Genomic DNA, 24947 nt, shown 5'->3' with positions numbered 1-24947 from the left:
CGGAGTGTGCTGGGCAGCGGGGTGGGGAGCGGGGTGGCGGGCTTGTGCATGTGAGAGGTAATTATTGTAATTTGAGTGCGGGCGGTGCAGGTGAAGTTGGCCGTCTTCTAATTAATGAGAGGAGCAGATGGCAGTGGGCGGGAGCACGCAGCCGGCCAGCCGGCAGAGTGTGTGTGTGTGTGTGTGTGTGTGCAGAGGAGAGGAGAGGAGAGAAGGTCAGCTGGTCAGCAGAACACACAGACACCTGGACACACAGGCCAAACGACAATTGCCGGAGCCATCATCCCTGGATATGGCATATACTGTACTGTGCACCATAGCAACACTCACTACCATGACAACAGGATGACGAGTTTCTCATCTGTGTAAAAAATAATGCATTTCATATGCGTGTATGTAAATATAGTATAATGTAGTTCTGAGTAACCTATTATAGAGAGTAGAGACAATAGTGTATGCTAAAAGCAAGTAGGAGATTGGTCAGCATAAGTATATGGGAGGCATTGAGTATAGCAGTGTACTAAGAACACAGCAACTCTGCGTGGGCTGATTAGCCCAGTGCGCAGAGGCTGCGGTTTGTAAGCCATCTGTGTGTTGTGTGCAACAGTGGACTTACCGTGAATGTTCCACTGTCCTGGAATCCCAACCTGTAAGCAGCCGGCAGATTACCCTGTGAACCTAATTCCTATAATGCATTAATACTATTGTGCAATTACATGACCAGGGTTCCACCCGGAGAAGCTACGCACCAAGAGACTGCACACAGGTCAGAGCTGTCAGGGTGTGAGCACCCAACTGTTTCCATGTATCTGTCTGGTATCTCACGCACAGTTCCAGGGTTCTGTCCTCTCCCATGATTTGAACATTAGCAGCCAAAGAGCGCGTTCAAGGGCCAGTTACGTTCCCAGGGAGACCAACTTCATCTCAAACAGAGAAATGCTTTCTTTGGATGAGCTTTTTTTCTCTTTTGTTTATCTGGCAGCGTCTGGCCATGATGAAAAGTGCAGCAGCTGAGAAATCCATAATCTTAGATAACATGTGTGTGTGTGTGTGTGTGTGTGTGTGTGTGTGTGTGTGTGTGTGTGTGTGTGTGTGTGTGTGTGTGTGTGTGGGTGGGTGTGTGTGTGTGGGGTGTGTGGGTGAAGAGAGGTGCAGACCGAGACATTGACACTGAGATAGTGTTTTGGACAGGATCATATCTCAAATCACTGGGTTCTGAGATTGACAGTGAAGTCTTGTTCTCTGGTAACAGTGATAATGGAGAAGCCCATTGTTCACATATTTGTTGATCACCTCACATGTTTATTAAATGACACTGTACATATAGTTCTGCAATGTGGATGGAATCATTTCAAAACCCCATGGAGGCATGCCGAGACATGTTTGCGGGCCTCTGTGGGTATCTCTTATTGCCCATTGAAGGGGGCAGACTCCAGCCCATTGAAGGGGGCAGACTCCAGCCCATTGAAGGGGGCAGACTCCAGCCCATTGAAGGGGGCAGACTCCAGCCCATTGAAGGGGGCAGACTCCAGCCCATTGAAGGGGGCAGACTCCAGCCCATTGAAGGGGGCAGGCTCCAGCCCATTGAAGGGGGCAGACTCCAGCCCATTGAAGGGGGCAGGCTCCAGCCTTGGGAATCCAAGCAGCCTGTTGGGGTGCCAGTGAGCCCATAGTGATGGGTTCAGGCGCAGGCAGACCAGCGGTCGATCGCTATGGTTCCCTCCCTGTTTATCCGTCCAAACAGTGGGAAAGACTTTGGCGTTGGGAGCCCCAGTGTGCTCCACATGTGTTTGACATTACTGTGACATGGCCGCCTCTCAGGGGAGAATCAGAATGTCAGAGAGCAGAGGAGCCGTCCAGCTCCCAAACATCTGGAGTAAACGAGGAACACATTGGCACCGCAGTGTGGGAGCGGAGAGTTACGTCTAAACCACATGCACGCACACTATACACACACTATGGACACACACACATATATATATATATATATACACACACACATATATATATATATACACACACACACAGCACCCACATGGACACACACTCTCACTTGTTACAGAACAAACATATGCTGTACTATACTGCACTTTCACTCAAAACAAGATCTTCTGTGCTTACATTTCCTTTGTGTTATTATTACACAGAAAAGTGGCCTCTCTTATTTCCCAGGGTACGGAGTGCAGCCCTACAAGACCCATATCACATTTTCTAAGAATTGTTTTACTTTGAGAGAAGATATAAATCTAATCTTACACGTATTATTTTAACCTGTCATGTCTCCGCAGGATAAACGCTTACAGTAAACTGCCCTCTAATTGTTTTGCTAGTCTCAGGTGTCAGAGCTGAGACTTCCTGTTTTGAAGAGGACTCAATCAAAAGTGATTATTGTTGTGTTTTCTATGAAGTTAGCACTCAACAACATTAGTAAAATAGAGAACACATTAACATCCCATTGACTTAAACCTTGCACCTCAGACACAATATTCTATTTTGTGACATTGAATAACCAAGGGGTGCAGTCTGTGAACACATAGTGTCACTGACACCGACTTCATTATGAGAACTGAGCCTGTGAACTGGCGAAAGCTACAACCAAAACACTCATGACAGAGAGAGAGAGAGAGAGAGAGAGACACTTCATGTTAACCCTCCCTCCCTCTTCCCAACTTCCCATGGGATATGCAGATTAGAGACAGACACAGGAAACACGCTGGAATAATCTGCTGTAGCACTGAGCAATTTTTAATCAAACGTACAGCGGGGAAGTTCATATCGCTGCTCCTCACTCTGATATAATGAGTTCCTCCCTTTTCTCCCACCTCGCCCTCAGCCAGCCCCTTATCACACAGAGAGAGAGAGAGAGAAACGCTGACTGGAGATAGAGTTATTAAGTGTTCACACACACTCCCCTCCACAATGACTTCTGAGGCGTCTGGAAGGGGGCTGATGGGGGCTGTGGGCTCAGGCTAGGATTGGGGAAGGAAGGCAAGACAGACGATCAGGGGGGTATGGCCTCCTCACATATTTGTGAAATTAGAAAGCTGTTATCTCGTGGAAACAGAAGCTTTGCCACAGATGGTTCTGTCACTCTTCAAGTGGGTTTGAGCCGAGTGCTAAGGATGTGAGGTACTGTATTGTAACTATACTGTTCCCACACAGATCAGGGATTTAATATGAAAAGTGGAAAGAGGGGAGAGATTTCATCGATGTCAGAATTTTTGGAGAAAAAAAACCAAAAGTGCTTTGAGGAGGGCCTATCTTCCCAGGGAAACTTTAGGGCTGAATCCCTGTAGGGCGACTTTGATTTGGGGGGCTAAAGTTTTCCAGCAGCCTCTGAAATATCCGGAGAGAGTACAGACGACAAGGTGGTGATGCCAGTGAACAAAGGAGGTAGATGGGCAGAAGGGGGGGTAACAAAGCGAGAGCGGAAGTAAGGAAGACATTTACAAGTTGGAGAGAGAGCCAGAGAGACTGGGGGATAAACAAAGACATACAGTATGAGGACACTTTCCTCAGAGCAGAGGGACAGCGTTCTGAAGGAGCAGAGGGACAGCGTTCTGAAGGAGCAGAGGGACAGCGTTCTGAAGGAGCAGAGGGACAGCGTTCTGAAGGAGCAGAGGGACAGCGTTCTGAAGGAGCAGAGGGACAGCGTTCTGAAGGAGCAGAGGGACAGCGTTCTGAAGGAGCAGAGGGACAGCGTTCTGAAGGAGCAGAGGGACAGCGTTCTGAAGGAGCAGAGGGACAGCGTTCTGAAGGAGCAGAGGGACAGCGTTCTGAAGGAGCAGAGGGACAGTGTTCTGAAGGAGCAGAGGGACAGTGTTCTGAAGGAGCAGAGGGACAGCGTTCTGAAGGAGCAGAGGGATGGCGTTCTGAAGGAGCAGAGGACAGCGTTCTGAAGGAGCAGAGGGACGGCGTTCTGAAGGAGCAGAGGGACGGCGTTCTGAAGGAGCAGAGGGACAGCGTTCTGAAGGAGCAGAGGGCCAGAGTTCTGAAGGAGCAGAGGGACAGCGTTCTGAAGGAGCAGAGGGACAGCGTTCTGAAGGAGCAGAGGGCCAGAGTTCTGAAGGAGCAGAGGGACAGCGTTCTGAAGGAGCAGAGGGACAGCGTTCTGAAGGAGCAGAGGGACAGCGTTCTGAAGGAGCAGAGGGACAGAGTTCTGAAGGAGCAGAGGGACAGCGTTCTGAAGGAGCAGAGGGACAGCGTTCTGAAGGAGCAGAGGGACAGTGTTCTGAAGGAGCAGAGGGACAGTGTTCTGAAGGAGCAGAGGGACAGCATTCTGAAGGAGCAGAGGGACAGCGTTCTGAAGGAGCAGAGGGACAGCGTTCTGAAGGAGCAGAGGGCAGAGTTCTGAAGGAGCAGAGGGACAGCGTTCTGAAGGAGCAGAGGGACAGCGTTCTGAAGGAGCAGAGGGACAGTGTTCTGAAGGAGCAGAGGGACAGTGTTCTGAAGGAGCAGAGGGACAGCGTTCTGAAGGAGCAGAGGGACAGCGTTCTGAAGGAGCAGAGGGACAGCGTTCTGAAGGAGCAGAGGGACAGTGTTCTGAAGGAGCAGAGGGACAGTGTTCTGAAGGAGCAGAGGGACAGCGTTCTGAAGGAGCAGAGGGACAGCGTTCTGAAGGAGCAGAGGGACAGCGTTCTGAAGGAGCAGAGGGACAGCGTTCTGAAGGAGCAGAGGGACAGCGTTCTGAAGGAGCAGAGGGACAGCGTTCTGAAGGAGCAGAGGGACAGCGTTCTGAAGGAGCAGAGGGACAGCGTTCTGAAGGAGCAGAGGGACAGTGTTCTGAAGGAGCAGAGGGACAGCGTTCTGAAGGAGCAGAGGGACAGTGTTCTGAAGGAGCAGAGGAGACAGCGTTCTGAAGGAGCAGAGGGCCAGAGTTCTGAAGGAGCAGAGGGACAGCGTTCTGAAGGAGCAGAGGGACAGCGTTCTGAAGGAGCAGAGGGACAGTGTTCTGAAGGAGCAGAGGGACAGTGTTCTGAAGGAGCAGAGGGACAGCGTTCTGAAGGAGCAGAGGGACAGCGTTCTGAAGGAGCAGAGGGACAGTGTTCTGAAGGAGCAGAGGGACAGCGTTCTGAAGGAGCAGAGGGACAGTGTTCTGAAGGAGCAGAGGGACAGCGTTCTGAAGGAGCAGAGGGACAGCGTTCTGAAGGAGCAGAGGGACAGCGTTCTGAAGGAGCAGAGGGACAGCGTTCTGAAGGAGCAGAGGGACAGTGTTCTGAAGGAGCAGAGGGACAGTGTTCTGAAGGAGCAGAGGGACAGTGTTCTGAAGGAGCAGAGGGACAGTGTTCTGAAGGAGCAGAGGGACAGTGTTCTGAAGGAGCAGAGGGACAGTGTTCTGAAGGAGCAGAGGGACAGTGTTCTGAAGGAGCAGAGGGACAGCGTTCTGAAGGAGCAGAGGGCCAGAGTTCTGAAGGAGCAGAGGGACAGCGTTCTGAAGGAGCAGAGGGACAGCGTTCTGAAGGAGCAGAGGGACAGCGTTCTGAAGGAGCAGAGGGACAGCGTTCTGAAGGAGCAGAGGGACAGCGTTCTGAAGGAGCAGAGGGACAGCGTTCTGAAGGAGCAGAGGGACAGCGTTCTGAAGGAGCAGAGGGCCAGCGTTCTGAAGGAGCAGAGGAGACAGCGTTCTGAAGGAGCAGAGGGACAGCGTTCTGAAGGAGCAGAGGGACAGCGTTCTGAAGGAGCAGAGGGACAGCGTTCTGAAGGAGCAGAGGGACAGCGTTCTGAAGGAGCAGAGGGACAGCGTTCTGAAGGAGCAGAGGGACAGCGTTCTGAAGGAGCAGAGGGACAGCGTTCTGAAGGAGCAGAGGGACAGTGGTGAGGGAAACCTGGACAGACACCGACAGACAGAGTCAGGAGTTAACCCTGCAGTTGCCGTAGACTAGAATATACACCGGCACGAGGATCATGTCTGTGTGGATTCTCTGTCTGTACATGACGGTCAGCTAGGGGCTAGGCCTGTTTAACCACTGTGTGAATGGCAGCAGGCTACTTTAATTAGCCTATTAGCAAACACTATTACCCTGCCAATTATAGGGCCATCTATATGACTGCTCCCTCTCACTGTTTTTTTTTTGGGGGGATAGGCCCTGGTTTGAATGGTGGATTCCAGCCGTCAGTCTGGTCCCAGAGGAAACACGGGTATTTATTTCAGCAGCTTCCAGTGCTGCAGGCTTCGGGCTAAATGGAGATTTGCAGGGGGAGAAGCCGTCAAAGCTTCTGTTTAACTGGTCACATGACTCCCCTGATTGGAGTCCCTACGCAGGCGGGTTGCGACCTATGGGGTGCTGGGGATGGAGAATAGCAGAGACACATCACCCACTATGTGACTGCCTCCTCGCTAATGTCATGAGCTATTGTGCATGTGCCTGGGGCATGTGAAGGGGTATGAGATAGGGAGTCACAGCCCGGGGGAGCCGTTAACAGGGATGCAGATGGTGTCAGTGGTGACAGACAGAACAGCTGTTTAACGCTGAGTGAAATACATGGTTCCAGTTCTCAACATTGCCGACTGAGAGGAGGTGAGAACAGCAAGACTCGGTGTTGTTTAATTTGGTCACTTCGGTGCAGGTGTCAATTGGCTGTTTGTGCTCGCCGATCACAGACACAGAATGAGAGAGAGGAAAGAGACAATAGGCCTTCACACATCCACTGATTCAAAAATGGTCCAACATTTCAAAAAACACACACACATTGTGTTCGAGGGAGATGGACAGGCGATGTGTGGTCAGTCAGGAGATGTGTGTGTCAGGAGGGGGGTTAGGTTGAAGTCAGTTTGTGCTCCATAAATCAGCAGTAATGACGTAAGAGGCAGAGCAAACACAGCAGGTCTGGGCTGCAGCTGGCCGTGGGGCTGAGCTGGCCGTGGGGCTGAGCTGGCCGTGGGGCTGAGCTGGCCAGAGAGAGAGGAGAGAGAGAAACACACAAGAGAGTAGAGACGGCAGCTGTCAGACCCCGGTCCCCGTCCTCCTTCCCATCACACACCTGTCACACAGGAAGTCCGGGCCTGCCACTGTTTCCTGGATACGCCTCCTCAGCCAAACACACTCTCCTGCCTCCTGCTGCAGCCTCTAGAGCCTCAAACACAGAGATTAAGCTGGGAGCTGAGAGAGAGAGAGAGAGAGAGAGAGAGAGAGAGAGCATTGTGACGACTCTGAATGCATCATTCATAACAGCCAAACAAAGTAAATAAGGCCCAGGGAAAACAGATCTATATTTGTGTCTGGCGCAAACGTTTCCCATGTACTCTCAGTGACATGGCTCTGATGTTTATGCTAGTGCTCTATGACAGACAGAGAACAGATCACTGGACAGTTTGGACTTCTTCTCTAACTCTCCCACAGAGACAATGGCCCACATGCCCACACTTATGTGAGGAATATTCCCACGCTTGCTCACCCTTCCCCTTCCCATGACCAAACTGAACTAATCCAGATGTACAGCTCGCAGATGGACTCACACTCTCACTACATGCCTCTCTCTCTCTCTCTCTCTCTCTCTCTCTCTCTCTCTCTCTCTCTCTCTTTCTCTCTCTCTCTCTCTGCTCCCAGTTTGGCTCAGTCAGAAATGCTAGAGAGCTGTACAGGAAGTGATGTCACACAGCCCTGTGGCAGACGGTTGATGGGCGATGACGATGAGGCAGCCAGGCTGTTAACAGCAGCCGGAGCGTCAATGTTGTCATTGGCAAAGTTCTTCTTTGTTTTTGTCAGGATTGTCAAGGCGGGCCCTCAGGAGAGCTCCTCGCCCTATTCCCAAGCCGCCCCTCATGCTGCCTGTATGCAATTAACAGAGTAATTAAAAGCCTGATGAGCTAATTGGTGTTTGGTGAAGCTGCAGGTGTTTTGATAGGGGAGCTTGTTTGTGTAAGTGCACAGTATAAACAGATTCCGATCAAGGGTAATTTTTGGCACGGTTTCCCCCCATAATTTGAATAATATGGGTGTTTAGGGGAAAGCAGGTCCATTACCGTTACTGTTAAATAGGCCAAAGTTAAGCAAATTGTCATAAATCTTAATCATGAGAGAAATAAACACTTTTATTCAAAGTTGTTCTGGAAAGGTATTAAGTATAAACTCAATTTGCGGAGAAATGACATCATGTGAGGTCAGGTCTGGTGGGGTCTTGTTGAACTGTGACCTCATTGTTGTCCAGAGAAGGTGGAAGAGAGAAATTACTTTCATTTAAACTTTTTTCAAGCTCAAATTAAATGTTGTTGTACCCTGAGGCAGAGCTCTCAGCTGGCAGGAGAGAGAGAGAGCGAAAGACAGAGAGAGGCTGAGGCTGCCTCTGTGAGAAGGAGCAAAGGAAGAGAATTGCTCTGAGGAACTGGGCCAAATAAGTCCCCCTCTCCTCCCTGCACCCCCCTCTCCTCACTGCACCCCCCTCTCCTCACTGCACCCCCTCTCCTCACTGCACCCCCTCTCCTCACTGCACCCCCTCTCCTCCCTGCACCCCCCTCTCCTCACTGCACCCCCTCTCCTCACTGCACCCCCTCTCCTCACTGCACCCCCTCTCCTCACTGCACCCCCTCTCCTCACTGCACCCCCTCTCCTCCCTGCACCCCCTCTCCTCACTGCACCCCCTCTCCTCACTGCACCCCCTCTCCTCACTGCACCCCCCTCTCCTCACTGCACCCCCCTCTACTCCCTGCACCCCTCTCTTCCCTGCACCCCCTCTACTCCCTGCACCCCCTCTCTTCCCTGCACCCCCTCTACTCCCTGCACCCCCTCTCTTCCCTGCACCCCCTCTACTCCCTGCACCCCCCTCTACTCCCTGCTCCCCCCTCTCCTCAATACCCAACCCTTTCCTCTCCACCTCTCTTCATCTCTCTCTTTCTATGTCTTCATAGTGTACTTTATATATCCCTGTACCTTCCCCCACTCTCTCTTCTCTCTCTACCCGCCATGTTTGAGTGTTTTCTCTGTTCTGTTCTGCTCTGTGCCCTCCCTCCCTCCCTCTCTCAGCGTTGGCAGATGTGCTGGTGACGGCTGTGTGCCCATGGCGCTGGCGGTCCCCAGGTGGCAGAGATGACAGTTATTGATGTTCAGGTGTGAGCTTTTTACAGTGGGCCTGGAGCCTCTAGCCAGCCAGCTCCACGCACTCTGAGCACGCTCTCCTGCTGAATGGGTCTGATAGAACAGCAGCAGCAAGAACACAAACAACACAGCAACAAGTCCACCTGAGAATTAGGGCTTTAGCTGCTTGTGAGCACACAGCTGTGGACTTGTCTGATACAATTGGAAGTCCAGCTTTTCTCCCCTTTGGTTGTGTTGCCAGTATGAGTAGAATCTTGGTGCAAACTGCAGAGGCCATATTTTCTTCGCTGAAATTAGGATGTTGATGGATCCCAACAACGGGCCAGTTAGTTCTTGTTGGTATGTGTATGTGTGTGAGATCCCCAGAGTGGCCGCACACTCGTCTCTGTGTCTCGGCCGGTGCCAGTGCCCAGTGCCAGTGCCCAGTGCCGTCCTAACACACTCCAGATGTGCCAGGCCGGGGAGTTGTTCTTGGCACGGCCCGCCTCGGCAGAATGTCACAAATACTTTCCTTTATTTAGGAATGGCTCTGGGTTAGCGGCTGGGGAGAACGGTAGGGGAGGAGGGGAAGGAGAGAGGAAGGGAGCAGAAGGAGAGAGGAAGGGAGGAAAAAGAGAGCTAGAGGGAGGGTGGGAGCAAAAGGAGAAGGGGGGTGGAGGAGAAACAGAGCTCCATGGAACATCTGGATTTTATTAGCATCCATTGGGAAAATGTGAAAAGGACGTTTTTTCCCTGTGAGTAGCGATATGCTCCATGTAACCACTTCACTGCCGAGCGACGCCCTCCCTGAAGAGAACAGATGGCCGCTAGACTTCAATACAATTATATCAATAACAGTCATCACAGCCGTCAGCGCCACATGACAAGCACACTAAAGTACAGAGGAGCAGGGAACCGAAACTTGTCTCACAAGTGTTGTTGTGTTGGGTGGGGAAGGAAGCCGACTCTGAAACGCAGGTCCCTCGTCAGGGCGTTTTCGTCACCATCACCATGAAGTCTCCCTCTCCCTCACAGCTCAAATCAAGAGCTGGCTTTTCCACCAGCCCGCCACTAACATTACCCAGAAACAGCAAACAGAGGGGGGATGGAGAGAGGTGGAGGAATAAACTGTTACGTAGTCGGTAAATTAATAAACACAAAGACGTAAGGGAATACTCATTGGTGCGCTGAACAACGCAGAGACTGGGAGTCCTATTTAAACATAAACAGAGAAGTAGAGAGTAGAGAGTAGAGAATAGAGAGTAGTGAGTAGAGAGTAGGGAGTAGAGAGTAGGGAGTAGAGAGTAGAGAGTAGGGAGTAGAGAGTAGGGAGTAGAGAGTAGGGAGTAGAGAGTAGGGAGTAGAGAGTAGGGAGTAGAGAGTAGAGAGTGGGGAGTAGGGAGTAGAGAGTAGGGAGTAGGGAGTAGAGAGTAGGGAGTAGAGAGAAGAGAGTAGGGAGTAGGGAGTAGAGAGTAGGGAGTAGGGAGTAGGGAGTAGAGAGTAGGGAGTAGAGAGTAGGGAGTAGGGAGTAGAGAGAGTAGGGAGTAGGGAGTAGGGAGTAGAGAGTAGGGAGTAGGGAGTAGGGAGTAGGGAGTAGGGAGTAGGGAGTAGGGAGAGTAGGGAGTAGAGAGTAGGGAGTAGGGAGTAGAGAGTAGGGAGTAGAGAGTAGGGAGTAGAGAGTAGAGAGTAGGGAGTAGAGAGTAGAGAGTAGAGAGTAGGGAGTAGAGAGTAGGGAGTAGGGAGTAGAGAGTAGGGAGTAGAGAGTAGGGAGTAGAGAGTAGGGAGTAGAGAGTAGGGAGTAGAGAGTAGGGAGTAGGGAGTAGAGAGTAGAGAGTAGGGAGTAGAGAGTAGGGAGTAGAGAGTAGAGAGTAGAGAGTAGGGAGTAGGGAGTAGAGAGTAGAGAGTAGAGAGTAGGGAGTAGAGAGTAGAGAGTAGGGAGTAGGGAGTAGAGAGTAGAGAGTAGAGAGTAGGGAGTAGAGAGTAGAGAGTAGGGAGTAGGGAGTAGAGAGTAGGGAGTAGAGAGTAGGGAGTAGAGAGTAGGGAGTAGAGAGTAGCAGTATTGGTCCCTTGTTTTCCATGTTGTTCTACCTTTCTCCCTGGCCATGCCTCATGTCTCAGACATCTGAGTACTGTATCCGCTGTCTCTGACTGGTGCAGACGAGGAGAGAGCTGATCTCTCTTGTGTATTAGACCGTTTTACACTGACCTTGTCCTGGTCTGTCCTGGTCAGCTCGTGTCCTCTGCCCAGTAACTCAGTGGTAACTAGGTCAGCCCAGGAACCAGTGTGTCTGGCCTCATCCCTCTCTCCTCCTCCTCAAATGGATGGAGTGTCTGAGGACCCCCTCCTCCTCCTCCTCCTCCACACAGCTGGGGTCTCAGCCATTACACACCACATGGGTCACCGCTGCACTGCCGCCACACCCTAAATGTTTTTAACATATATTCTGTGAGTTATTACTGTATGTGCTGTGAGGCTCCTGCTGCGCTCAGTCTAACTTTCCCTATGTTGTCTATCTTTCATTCTACACACACACACACACACACGGTCACACGGTCACACACACACACACATGCATTTTCTCCCTGGGCCTTTCAGTTCTCCATTATTAAACAGAAATTTATTCCCCACTGAATGTTTGTTTTCACTAAACATATTTGTTCAACCCAGTCTGTGTAGTATCGCAGTGATTCTCAAGTAACAGGGTAACGTGTATATTTGTTTCTGCTTGTTCCGTGCTTGTACATTTCTGTGGAGGGAGCTGGGGGTGCTCTCTCTCCAAGGCTCTCTCCCACCCTGTCATTAGTGAACCTAAAGCCTCTGAACTCTAAATCAGCTCAAGATGATCCCCAGTCTGGTTTATAACACAAAGAGAGATAAAGACAGAGAGAGAGACAGAGAGACACAGAGAGACAGAGACCGGGAGAGTGACCGAGAGACACAGGGAGAGAGAGAGAGAGAGAGAGAGAGAGAGAGAGAGAGAGAGAGAGAGAGAGAGACCGAGAGACCGAGAGACCGAGAGACAAAGAGAGAGACACAGGGAGAGAGAGAGAGACCGAGAGACAAAGAGAGAGACACAGGAAAAGAGAGAGAGACACAGAGAGAGGAGAGAGAGAGTCTGCCATTCAGACAGGTTGACTGAGTTCTCCCAGGCAGGAGGACCTTTACATCATCATCAATGCCAGGTTCATCCATCCAGCATGTCTGATCACTATCTAACCCACTATCCCTCTGCTCCAACATCTCCCTCCCGTCAGACCTAGTCTATTCTTTATGGTGCCTCCACCCACTCCCATGCTCAGGGGTCTCTGTCAATCCCTGGGTCAGGAGAGGGGCGATGGGGATGGGGAGTCAGGGAGTCTGGAGGGGGCTAGGAAAAGGGGTGCGGGGGTCCCTGGGTGCGGGGTCCTGGGGCCGAGGCGCAGGGCTCTAATCCCCATGTTTTGATGTGAGGCCTGTGTTTGTGTGGACTACTCGGCGGCCTGATGGGGAGCAGATGTGGGAAGGCAGGCGGGCGGGCACCGAGCCAGAGCAGCTGGGAGAAATTAAAAACAACAGCATTCCTGGAGACTGGGGGAATTACAGAGAGAGGGAGAGAGAGAGAGAGAGGGAGAGAAGGAACGCGCTAGAGACAGGGAGAGATTTAGGGGTATGTGTCCCAGAGAGGAGCCCATTTGGAGAGAGGGAGAGTGACAGAGGTGCAAGAGGAGATCTCTAGAGACCACCTCAGAGTCTGTCTGCGTCTAAGGCACAGTTACAGTAGCTCTGTTCTAATGTGAAGGATAGGCCATCTGATAACAGAGACACTACCAGCAGCCAACCAGCCTCTTAATGGCCTGTCATTACATGATGGTTTCTTGTGTGTTTGGTGGTTTTAGTGAAAGCGTATGTCCTGAAATCTATCAAGAGACCCAGTAATAGATCCAGAATGACAAACTGGAGTGTGATCTCGCACGGAATAGTTTTTCATCTTGTTTGTAGCACAATAGGACTGAACTGAAACCCTTTTTAGAACACAGATTGCTGACTGACCGTTCCTTCCCTGAAAGCCATTTTTAGGCGTGATTACGGGAAAACATACAGCTGTGTACAGGAGAGACTGACAGCAGTGTAATCAGCAAAAGCTTTTGACTGCATACTGTGGGCTGCAGCTAAGGCCAGAGCCAGCGCCTGGCTCCCAAATCCTCAGGGAGTCTATGAGGCAGCATTGTATCCTGGGTAAGAATCTATTTTCTGTATTGATTACTGTGTAGATCCACTTTGAGTGGGAGATAAAAGGGCTGCGTGGAAGGAAGAAGAGGAAGGCTCAGAACGTCCTGTACCACTCCCCTGAACAGGATCCACTGTGGTGCTCCGGTGCCATGGTTCCTTAATTAGACAGAGGAAACACAGTGAAAGCAACAGGACACACGCTGTGGTCAGGTGGACATGCTGGGGGATTGACAGCTCTACCCAGGAAGTCTGTTGAGGTGTGGACCATCAACTCTGTTTCTCTCTCTCTCTCTCTTACCAGTCTCTCCATCTCACTCTGTCTTTCCCTCTCTGTTTTTCCCTTGGCACGAGTCCTTCCTGTCCTTCAGCACAATGGGAGCACAGATGGCCACAGATGGGGGGGTCGGACAGAGCAGACTTTCTAATGTATTAAAAATGAAATCCAGAGTTGTGTGTGAGTGTGAGTGTGTGTGCATCCTTTAGCTGGTCAGATTAAACAGCTGTGAGTAATCCCACAGCAGTTGCAGACAGGCCAGGAGGGCAGGACTCCTCTCCTCCTCTCTCCCCCTCGCCCCAGGAGTCTCGGCCCTCCCAGCCAGGCCGTCCCAGAACCCCTCGGGAGCCTTAGCAGCAGTTGCCATGTGAAGGAACTCTCCCCGAGGAGTAAATGAACAGCCCTGATTGAGGCATGCTTTCTGTCAAAATGGTCACTGTTTCAATCAAATCACAGTCAGAGGGTGGGTCAAGATTGTTCAGTCGTCATGGAAATAGAGTGCGTGTACATTATGGGATTCGAGTGAAATGATCAATCAGGGATCGTCAGTCTGTCTGCATTTTTTGAAAGCAAAAAAGTGACAAGAACCCAGGCCTCAAAGAGTGTGTGTGCGGTCCTCTTGAGTTGTTTTGTTGTTGAAGTCAGTCAGTATAGCTACAATAGCTCCTGAACAGGAATACTCTTTGTTGATTGTGGTGACTGATGGCCGAGCCCTGCCCTGCCTGCCTCCTCTTCTCTCTGACAGACAGACACCCAGGCAGACCAGAGAGGAGAGCAGCCCAGCCGTGCAGCACAGGGCCAGGCAGGGTACCTGTCTACATTTGTCCATGGCTGGGAGCGGGGACATTGCAGTCCTACTGGCAGGAGCCACCAGCTCAATATACCAGTATTGATGCAGGGACTGGTTTGGGTTTTTACTTTACCTTCTTTACCGGTATTTGCATGTTTGGTTTGTTAAATGTGATACGCCATGTGTAATGTCACTTTTTATAGTTGACTTCGCTACTTGAGTCATCTCTCTCCGCTCTTTCTCTCCGTGACACTTTCCACACAGACCTAGCCACGCCCCCTGTCACTCAAGGAGTGCATTTAATGTTCCTCGACCACAAGACACTTGCGTTCAGTCTGCATGGTCAATGTAGCATATACAACAACGATACTGATGACAACAATGCTGTTTTCACTTTGCTTCTTAACATAAATCCACTAGCGTTCTATAGTGACACTATTAGGTTGTGTTTCTTACATCAGCAAACAGCTAGTTTGTCTTTTCTTAGCAAGTTGCCCTAAATCTTGTGAGACGCTAATTGTTAGCCGCTAAAGCTAATAGCTAGCTAATAAGTGTACTGAGTAAGAGCAAACGTAGCTAGCTAATACAGCCTGACAATACCAGTGATGGTGTAGACCTAAATCAGCATGTTGTTTGTGCAATAGTATCTTCTAAATCAGAGAAATATGCGAAGCAAGAATATGCTGGCTACATGAAGTAGCTAAGAGAAAACATTCAATGTAGCCAAAGCTGATAGGGTCCCCTAGAAAACACTTATCAACACTAGTTCCTACCCTGTCACAAGAACTCCCTGGCGTTTTAATTCGTTGTCATCTCAAACAACACTGTATTCAAAGTGCCCACTATTATATTCTAACTATAGAATTATAATAGTCTTTATATTTATGATACTGCCCAATCCTTTCACTGGTTATTTTTTCTTACCCTGTCCATAGATTCGTTTTATATTTCCATGATTCCATTTTTTTTGCTCTAATTCGCAAGTCAAATCGCAATTGCAACATTTGGTTAAAAATAAATCCAAGATTATATGCCCACATCATGCAGCACTGTGGAAATTATCTCCAAAACAAAAAATACCATCCAATTTTTTTTAAATACAGTGGTATAATATTTTGGCCATATCGCCCAGCCTTAGCAGGGCTTCAATACTAACACCTTGTGTTTAGGGGGATCGGAGTGGTGTCCTGGCGAGCGCCCCTTGTGTTTGAGAGGACCACAGTCAGATTTTCAATGGCCATTGTAGCTTCTAGAATCTAGAATAACACTCTTGAAAATCAGAGCCTAGCTTTTTGGGAGTTCTACATGCAAATATGGAAATAGCCCAGAGAAGAGAAGAGTTTAAGAGAATGTTAACTGTGGCAGGAATACTGTGGAAGTGTTCCATTCATTAACCATTGCTCTGGAACACAGTGTGCCCTGCATATTTTTTTCATAGTCAGCAGCAGAGGATCTGAGTTTAGTAGTTCAGTAGTAGAGAGAAGAGCAGTAAAGGAGCTGCGCCTGTCCGTCCTGGCTGCAAAGGTGACTTCTCCCTGCCACCCCAGAAACACTTTAACCCTGAGGACCGCGGTACCCTCCTGCACCCTCCACCATCCTGCAGCTGCTCTCCCTGGAGGTCAAGACCTAATTATCCTCCTGTTGCTTGTGTGGCAGTGACCCGATGTGTTTGGTTATTTTTGCACTTGACAGTGGAGGCGGCAGCGGCTGCAGCTTAGCGGGTGGGTTGGGGTGGAGGTCTGTTCCAAACATGGTCAGGAGTACTAGTACTACATGCTAGTGGGGTGCCTGTAGGTCTATGAGGCTCCCTGCGAGCTGCTCCCTGCGTGGCCAACATGATCCTGCTGTCTGAGTGGAGTTAACAGTGGAGTGAACTCCGAGACAGCTGATAGAGAGGCCTGGCTTAAACCTTCTTCCTCAGCACATGCCTCTGTACTGGTCTAATGCAGATACTGGACTCACAGGGTATACGCATATATAAGTACGGTGGGTACACACACACATGGTCTCACACACTGTAAAGCTATCTTCTCCGTGGCTGTGAAAGCCATCACACTCGGCAGCTCATGTTTTTGTAGCAGAAGGATCTCATTCCACCCACATCCCTCTGATGGCTGCTGCTTCCCCTGTTACACTCAGTGTTTACCATGGAGCATTTAATACTGAATGCTCCAACACTGAGCCAGGGCTGATTACTCTCACTGGATAATGTGTATGCATGGCCCCCGAAAAATATATTAGAAAGATTAATACATTTTATCCACATTATTTCAAAGAACAAAACATTATTTTGAATGAAAAAGTATGTGATTATGTGTAAACAATGTAGTTGAGATTGCAATCGATAGACCTTTTAATACATCAAAAAGAAACCAACATTTACAGCCTTCTCTCTGCAGCTTTGCATAAGAAACTACAAGAGTTGTGGTCCTAGTAGGAGGCAGAAAGAATGCCAGTGTGGGGACTGGGCAGTGACAAGCCAGTGTGTCCCGGTGTATGTGGAAGGCGGCAGGGCACGGCAGAGAAATAGCAGCCCTTGTCCTATCTCCTGGAAAAGGCGATGCCACCTGACCGATACAGGCCGTCCCGTCCCTCCTGTCCCCGACTGGAGCAGTCCTGCCTTTCCTTGTTTGGTCCCGGCTGGGGGCCTCATTCCAGCCTCGTAGAAGTGTCTCTGTGATGGACAGCGGCAGATCCAGCTGCACTTGTCACTGACTGTCACGCGCCTGTCCATATGGAGGACGAGAGGGGACAGGCGGGGAGTATCAGTGGGACTGGGGCGGAGGGGTGGGAAGGGAGAGTGGGGGGGTGGAGGACACTGATAGGGATGTCAGTACTACGGGGGCGTTGGTGTGGGGGGTCCCGTCAGCAGCAGCTGAGCGGACCAGCAGGTGTTACTTTATGTTTCCAAGAGCTCTAATATTTTGCATGTTGTTCCAAGCCCCCATCTCTCTATCTCTCTGCTGTAGTACAACATCGTTCACAGAGTCTCTGCAGCAGAAACAAGACCTCACAGCCAGGCCATCAATACATTCTCTCTCATATCAAATCAGTGGGTCATGAGTGGGTTTCAGATAATGGAAGCAACACTGATCAATAAATACAACTAGCTATTAAGAATTTTTTCTGAGAAGTAAATTGCTTGTTTGGATCAGATTTTTATCGTGTGCATTCTGTACCTGGATGTTTGCATCTGGGTGTGTTGGTGTCTGATGTGTCTTCATGTTTGTCTCTTTGTAACCGTCTATCTCTCTCTCTCTCTCTCTCTCTCTCTCTCTCTCTCTCTCTCTCTCTCTCTCTCTCTCTCTCTCTCTCTCTCTCGCTCTCTCTCTCTCTCTCTCTCTCTCTCTCTCTTTCTCTCTCTCTCTCTCTCTCTCCAGGTAGCACAGAACAGAAGGTTGGAACGATGCCCGATTCACCTGCTGATGTCAAAACCCAGCCCAGGTTGACTCCGCCCACAATGCCACCTCCACCCCCGGCCATCAGCCAGGCACCCAATCGCAACGCTTCATTCACACCCACCACCAGTAGGTCAAGTAAGGCATTTTTTAAATTCCTTATTTCTCTGTTTGCACTCTAAAACATGTATGCATGCTATCTTTCAATTTAAAAAAATACTTATATCATATCTTACCTGGCATAAAATACTATTATGTATTGCTACCATGTCTGTGTTCTCCCTTGAATGCCTGAATCCTCTTTGTAACTTTATAAAGAACCTTGTAAATTCCCTGAGGTAGTACTATGTATCTATCTTGAAGGTGTTTTGTGCAGCATTGGGCCGGGAAGGATGTGAACAGAATAGTGAGCTGGTAGGAGTGCTGCATCAGCTCTTCTCTGTCATTGGCACGGCTCTACCTCTGCGGCTGTTAGGAAGGGAACCTGCCTGGGCTTCAGGGAAACGGGCTGCTACAGGCGGCTGCTGGGCTCCATAGGCCTGGCTGTGTGTTTCTGATGATACTGTAGCTTCAACATGAAGACTTGACTTCAGTCAGTTGTGTGTGTAGAATTCCCTGGTGGATCAAGTGTCTTGGAGTATGTGTGAGAATGGCTGTGGCACTGTCTCTGTGTGTGTATGTGTGTGTGTGTGTGTGTGTGGGGGGGCTTGTTTACCAGCTGTAGTTGCACAGGGGGCATTGCTGGGCTCGCCGGGCTACAGACCACTTTCTTCCCTATATAGCAATGACAGTCCGTGTTGTTTCACCTGTTGTGGTGGTCACCAGTGTAGCTCGCTCTCCCCTCTAAAACCAGAACACAAGTGGCGGGTCACATGGTTAGCCCACATGTGTGCCAACCGGCCTGGCTCCAATGGAGAGATTAGAGTCAAGGGTAGAAATGAGAGGAACTGTGTACAAAACATATATTCAAACACTACCATCTAACACAGACTGTTGGCATACTGCCATATGCACTCCGACAAACTGGGGGAGAAATTAAATACCCTGCAGATTTAAATGTTTTCAAACATTGGATGGGTGGTGGTATCCAGATCGTCATACCATCATTCTCTCATCTCCGCCCTTCTCTCATACCGGGATATACGGTCATACCACCCTTCTCTCATACCGGGATATACGGTCATACCACCCTTCTCTCATACCGGGATATACGGTCATACCGTCCTTCTCTCCTACCGGGATATACGGTCATACCGTCCTTCTCTCCTCCCGGGATATACGGTCATACCGTCCTTCTCTCATACCGGGATATACGGTCATACCATCCTTCTCTCATATCCACCCTTCTCTCCTACCGGGATATACGGTCATACCACCCTTCTCTCATACCGGGATATACGGTCATACCACCCTTCTCTCATACCGGGATTTACGGTCATACCATCCTCCTCTCATATCCACCCTTCTTTCGTACCGGGATATACGGTATTACTGGCTTAGTACACAAGGTGGCTCCAAAAAAAACACAAAAAAAGCCCGTTGGGCATCTATTACCAGAATGCTAACAAAATTAGCACAGATATTAGCGAATTTCGATGGAGGCTGCTAGCTAAATACGCTAATGAGCACAAAACAAAAATAAACTAATTGCAGAGACAGGCAATTCTGCTACGAAATGTATACATATCTAGGTAGGCGCTACCGAATGTCATTCTTGGTGAGTTTGGACATTTACAAACGAATGTGTACGAGAGACATTGTCCAAATGAACAAAGTTCCAGACCCATGCTTGTCTTAAGGAAGTACAGCACTGGCTCTGGATCAGCATGTATAGGCTACACTTGTGTCTGTGTGTGGAGTCTGGAGTTGCTAGGGAAACATGCATGCCTGCTCTGCTCAGAGAAGAGGGGAGAGGAGAAGACAGACTGAGAACTGAGAGGAGAAAAAATGCAAGGAAATCAAGATCGTGTAAGCTGTACAGGTAACTCATCCAAAGAGCTTTGACTTCTCAAACATGGTAGAAAGCTAACCCAATATGATGCCCCGTCATCCTATTAGTTCAGCCACTTATTTTCATTAACTTGCAAGTTAACTTAGGGGTCGAGTTAATGCAGATTTCTGCGTGTTTCACTCAGGAAAGAAAGATAAAATGCTTCAGAAATATCTTGCTGTGTTTTGTAAACGCAGATGTAAAATGCTTCTTATTGTAATTTCTGGTCGGTAATCAGGCTAATTTCATACTTCAGTTGCACTTCTCCCCTCAGATGAGAATTCATGAATGGGCATTCTATCAACAGACAGCGCTCTGACTGATGTGACTGACTGACTGAAGCTACCTTTTCTCCTGTACTTTTCTCGGTGTAGCCTACTTTTCTCTGGTAAAATGCAAGATTAACTTTAAGCCCAACATTAGGAAATGTAACGGGCTACATTCTTTCTATGATAAACATTAGAAATATGATGTTTTCTGCCAAATGTGTTGCACTGATGTATTTTCTGTGAAGGAAAAACTATAGTTGCATCTCCCTGATCAGTCTATTGAAGCAAAATAACATGGTTGACTTTCGATATAAAACGTGAGCTCTGTCAATACACAACTGGCCTCACCTGCTCCTGCTTTCTCCTGTTGTGCTATTTCAAACAAACACGATGAAGCAGGGGAAAGGTGGAGCGTGGAACGGAGGGAGTAGTGGAGGGGTGTGGAGCAGGAGTGTGGCAGCCAGGCAGGGTGGGGAGGTGGGGTGGGGGTGCCCTGAACCTGAAAGCTGCAAATCTACTTTCAGCTGGTGGACATGTGCAAGGACTGATTTAGCAACACACCTGCTATTGGAATAAACTAACACAGGCCACAGGCCTATTTTTGGCACCTCTAACACGTTCCTCTTATAGTTGTGTCCTACTGAGTGAGTGGGTGAGCGAAAGTTAGAAACAGACTGGTGAAGGGGAGGAGGGGCAGTGGGAAAGAGGGGGGGTCAAACGGTCCCACTTGTAAGAGGCAGCTGAAGTTACTGCACACAGAGCCTTCACTCAAACTGGTATGAGCCGAGGCAGAGCACGAGCAGCAGAGTACGGGTTAGCAGGCAACAGTGTCTTTACCCAGCCTTAGTGTGTTCCCTGGCCTCAGCCTTAGTGTGTTCCCTGGCCTCAGCTTTAGTGTGTTCCCTGGCCTCAGCTTTAGTGTGTTCCCTGGCCTCAGCTTTAGTGTGTTCCCTGGCCTCAGCTTTAGTGTGTTCGCTGGCCTCAGCTTTAGTGTGGTCCCTGGCCTCAGCTTTAGTGTGTTCCCTGGCCTCAGCTTTAGTGTGTTTCCTGGCCTCAGCCTTAGTGCATTCCCTGGCCTCAGTTTTAGTGTGTTCCCTGGCCTCAGCTTTAGTGTGTTCCCTGGCCTCAGCTTTAGTGTGTTCCCTGGCCTCAGCTTTAGTGTGTTCCCTGGCCTCAGCTTTAGTGTGTTCCCTGGCCTCAGCTTTAGTGTGTTCGCTGGCCTCAGCTTTAGTGTGTTCCCTGGCCTCAGCTTTAGTGTGTTCCCTGGCCTCAGCTTTAGTGTGTTTCCTGGCCTCAGCCTTAGTGCATTCCCTGGCCTCAGTTTTAGTGTGTTCCCTAGCCTCAGCTTTAGTGTGTTCCCTGGCCTCAGCTTTAGTGTGTTCCCTGGCCTCAGCTTTAGTGTGTTCCCTGGCCTCAGCTTTAGTGTGTTCCCTGGCCTCAGCTTTAGTGTGTTTCCTGGTCTCAACCTTAGTGCATTCCCTGGCCTCAGCTTTAGTGTGTTCCCTGGCCTCAGCCTTAGTGTGTTCCCTGGCCTCAGCTTTAGTGTGTTCCCTGGCCTCAGCTTTAGTGTGTTCGCTGGCCTCAGCTTTAGTGTGTTCCCTGGCCTCAGCTTTAGTGTGTTCCCTGGCCTCAGCTTTAGTGTGTTTCCTGGCCTCAGCCTTAGTGCATTCCCTGGCCTCAGTTTTAGTGTGTTCCCTAGCCTCAGCTTTAGTGTGTTCCCTGGCCTCAGCTTTAGTGTGTTTCCTGGCCTCAGCCTTAGTGTGTTCCCTGGCCTCAGCTTTAGTGTGTTCCCTGGCCTCAGCTTTAGTGTGTTCCCTGGCCTCAGCTTTAGTGTGTTTCCTGGTCTCAACCTTAGTGCATTCTCTGGCCTCAGCTTTAGTGTGTTCCCTGGCCTCAGCCTTAGTGTGTTCCCTGGCCTCAGCCTTAGTGTGTTCCCTGGCCTCAGCTTTAGTGTGTTCCCTGGCCTCAGCCTTAGTGTGTTCCCTGGCCTCAGCCTTAGTGCATTCCCTGGCCTCAGCTTTAGTGTGTTCCCTGGCCTCAGCCTTAGTGTGTGCCCTGGCCTCAGCCTTAGTGTGTGCCCTGGCCTCAGCTTTAGTGTGTTCCCTGGCCTCAGCTTTAGTGTGTTCCCTGGCCTCAGCTTTAGTGTGTTCCCTGGCCTCAGCCTTAGTGTGTTCCCTGGGTCTCAGCTTTAGTGTGTTCGCTGGCCTCAGCTTTAGTGTGTTCCCTGGCTTCAGCTTTAGTGTGTTCCCTGGCCTCAGCTTTAGTGTGTTTCCTGGCCTCAGCTTTAGTGTGTTTCCTGGCCTCAGCTTTAGTGTGTTTCCTGGCCTCATCCTTAGTGTGTTCCCTGGCCTCAGCCTTAGTGTGTTTCCTGCCCCCAGCCTTAGCGTGTTCCCTGGCCTCAGTCTTAGTGTGTTCCCTGGCCTCAGCCTTAGTGCGTTCCCTGGTCTCAGCTTTAGTGTGTTTCCTGGCCTCAGCCTTAGTGTGTTCCCTGGCCTCAGCCTTAGTGTGTTTCCTGGCCCCAGCTTTAGTGTGTTCCCTGGCCTCAGCTTTAGTGTGTTCCCTGGCCTCAGCCTAAGTGTGTTCCCTGGCCTCAGCTTTAGTGTGTTCCCTGGCCTCAGCTTTAGTGTGTTCCTTGGCCTCAGCCTTAGTGTGTTCCCCGGCCTCAGCCTTAGTGTGTTCCCTGGCCTCAGCCTTAGTGTGTTCCCTGGCCTCAGCCTTAGTGTGTTCCCTGGCCTCAGCTTTAGTGTGTTTCCTGGCCTCAGCTTTAGTGTGTTCCCTGGCCTCAGCCTTAGTGTGTTCCCTGGCCTCAGCTTTAGTGTGTTCCCTGGCCTCAGCCTTAGTGTGTTCCCTGGCCTCAGCCTTAGTGTGTTCCCTGGCCTTAGCTTTAGTGTGTTTCCTGGCCTCAGCCTTAGTGTGTGCCCTGGCCCCAGCCTTCGTGCTTTCCCTGGTCCCAGCCTTCGTGCGTTCCCTGGCCCCAGCCTTACTTTGTGCCCTGGAGCTCTCTGCCCCAACCTTAAGGATGCATGTGCCATCACCACCCTCCTCGACCCTCTCCTCCGGCTCCCACACACCGCATGACGTCTGGGGGGAGGAGGTAGAGGGACAGGTGGAGGATGGAGGAGGACAACAGACTGGTACTGACGGATGGCCTCTCTCCCTCTCTCTCCCTGCAGTGCTGAACGGGAGCAGTCACTCGAGTCACTCGCCCACTTCGCTCAACGGGGCGCCCTCTACACCCAACGGCTTCAGCAACGGCCCCGCCATGTCGTCCACCGCCTCCCTGTCCAATCAGCAGCTGCCGCCAGCATGTGGCGCCCGCCAGCTCTGCAAGCTCAAGCGCTTCCTCACCACGCTGCAGCAGTTCGGCAACGACATCTCGCCCGAGATCGGAGAGCGAGTCCGCAGTCTGGTGCTGGGCCTGGTGGTAAGTCCTCTTCTCTATCCCTCTCCCCTGTCTGTCTATCTCTCCCACTCGTTCTCCTACTTTTCTGGAGTTACAGTACTTACTTAGTTGTGTCCAATATCTCTTTCTGTCTCTCCATGTTTTACTGTGAAGCTTCTTCCCCAAGTGTTCCAATCTCTCCCTTCCTCTGGTTTTTGACAGAATTCCACCCTGACCATAGAAGAGTTCCACTCCAAACTCCAGGAGGCTACCAACTTCCCGCTGCGTCCCTTTGTCATTCCATTCCTCAAGGTAAGCACATCAAAACACAACGTAGACACACCCTCCATTTTTCCAATAGGCTGCCTAGGAATCCCCAGGTTATTCCCCAGTATGTCCCTTTGAGCAGCTTCCGCTTCTGATATTAGCTTGCATATGGAGATGGAAGGAAGGGCTTTCGAGAACAAAACCTACCCAAACAAACAAAGAATATTCTCCGGATGGCTGGCCAGTGTAGAAAGCGACCTGGTTTCTGTGCCTGAGCCGTGTGTGATTCCTCCATTAGTGTGTGGGTGTGATTCCTCCATTAGTGTGTGGGTGTGATTCCTCCATTAGTGTGTGGGTGTGATTCCTCCATTAGTGTGTGGGTGTGGAGCTGATTGAAGCTCGGTATATAAAGGGAGTAGGACCCTGCAGATTTCCAACCCAGTCTGCTGCCGCCTGCCTGGCGCTGGGCTGATCCGCTGGTCCATATGGCCATCGTTTGCGATTCATTAAAACTGGCACACGAGTGTTTACCCTGAGTGGTGCGGCGTGGAGCGGAGGGAGGGAGGGAGGGAGCAGAGGGAGGGAGGGAGGGAGGGAGGGAGGGAGGGAGGGGAGGGAGCGGAGGGAGGGAGGGAGGGAGGGAGGGAGGGAGGGAGGGAGGGAGGGAGGGAGGGAGGGAGAGGGAGAGGAGGGAGGGAGGGAGGGAGGGAGGGAGGGAGGGAGGGAGGGAGGGAGGGAGGGAGGGAGGGAGGGAGGGAGGGAGCGGAGGGAGGGAGGGAGGGAGGGAGGGAGGGAGGGGGGAGGGGAGGGAGGGAGGGAGGGAGGGGAGGGGGAGGGAGCGGAGGGAGGGAGGAGGGAGGGGAGGGTAAATAAGGCTCCCTGACAGATGTTGCCGGCCCGGGGCGGATACCACGCAGAGCCTTTCACTCTGGCTGATGTCTTTGGCCTGATCCTGTTACCTGCATTGTCAAACCCACAGTCACGGAGACGAGAGCAGGGCGAGAGAGAGTGAGAGAGAGAGAGAGAGAGAGAGAGAGAGAGAGAGAGAGAGAGAGAGAGAGAGAGAGAGAGAGAGAGAGAGAGAGAGAGAGAGACAAAATCCATCTTTCCGAACGACTGTCATTATGAATAACACATTACTCTGCTGTGGTCCAGAAGTCACAATGCCAGCTGTTCAATACATAACACATGTAACAAATGTAACAGTAGGGAATGGGCCTTCAGGGACACTGCTGACGGTTCTGATGGAGGGAGGGGCAGTCATGCTGACACTGCGTGTGCGTGTCTGTGTGCGCGCGTGCCTGTGTCTGTCTGTGTGTCTGTGTCGGTGCTGGGTGCTGGCCGTGCTGCTTGGTG

The 24947-nt window shown here is 50.7% G+C and overlaps 1 protein-coding gene across 1 annotated transcript in view; it reads left to right on the top strand.

Moving 5' to 3' along the window:
- The window catches only part of LOC118382754 (protein CBFA2T3-like), a 58594-nt gene that overhangs the window by 16245 nt on the left and 17402 nt on the right, over positions 1 to 24947 (top strand). Inside the window, 3 exon segments of the mRNA XM_052480576.1 lie at positions 17670 to 17812; positions 23116 to 23366; positions 23547 to 23636. Of these exon segments, the coding sequence (XP_052336536.1) occupies positions 17670 to 17812; positions 23116 to 23366; positions 23547 to 23636 (484 nt within the window).

This window comes from Oncorhynchus keta, chromosome 2 (genome assembly GCF_023373465.1).
Source record: "Oncorhynchus keta strain PuntledgeMale-10-30-2019 chromosome 2, Oket_V2, whole genome shotgun sequence".
Taxonomy (NCBI): Eukaryota; Metazoa; Chordata; class Actinopteri; order Salmoniformes; family Salmonidae; genus Oncorhynchus; species Oncorhynchus keta.
The sequence above is the reverse complement of the archived record's forward strand: the minus strand, read 5'-3'. Positions and strand labels throughout refer to the sequence as shown.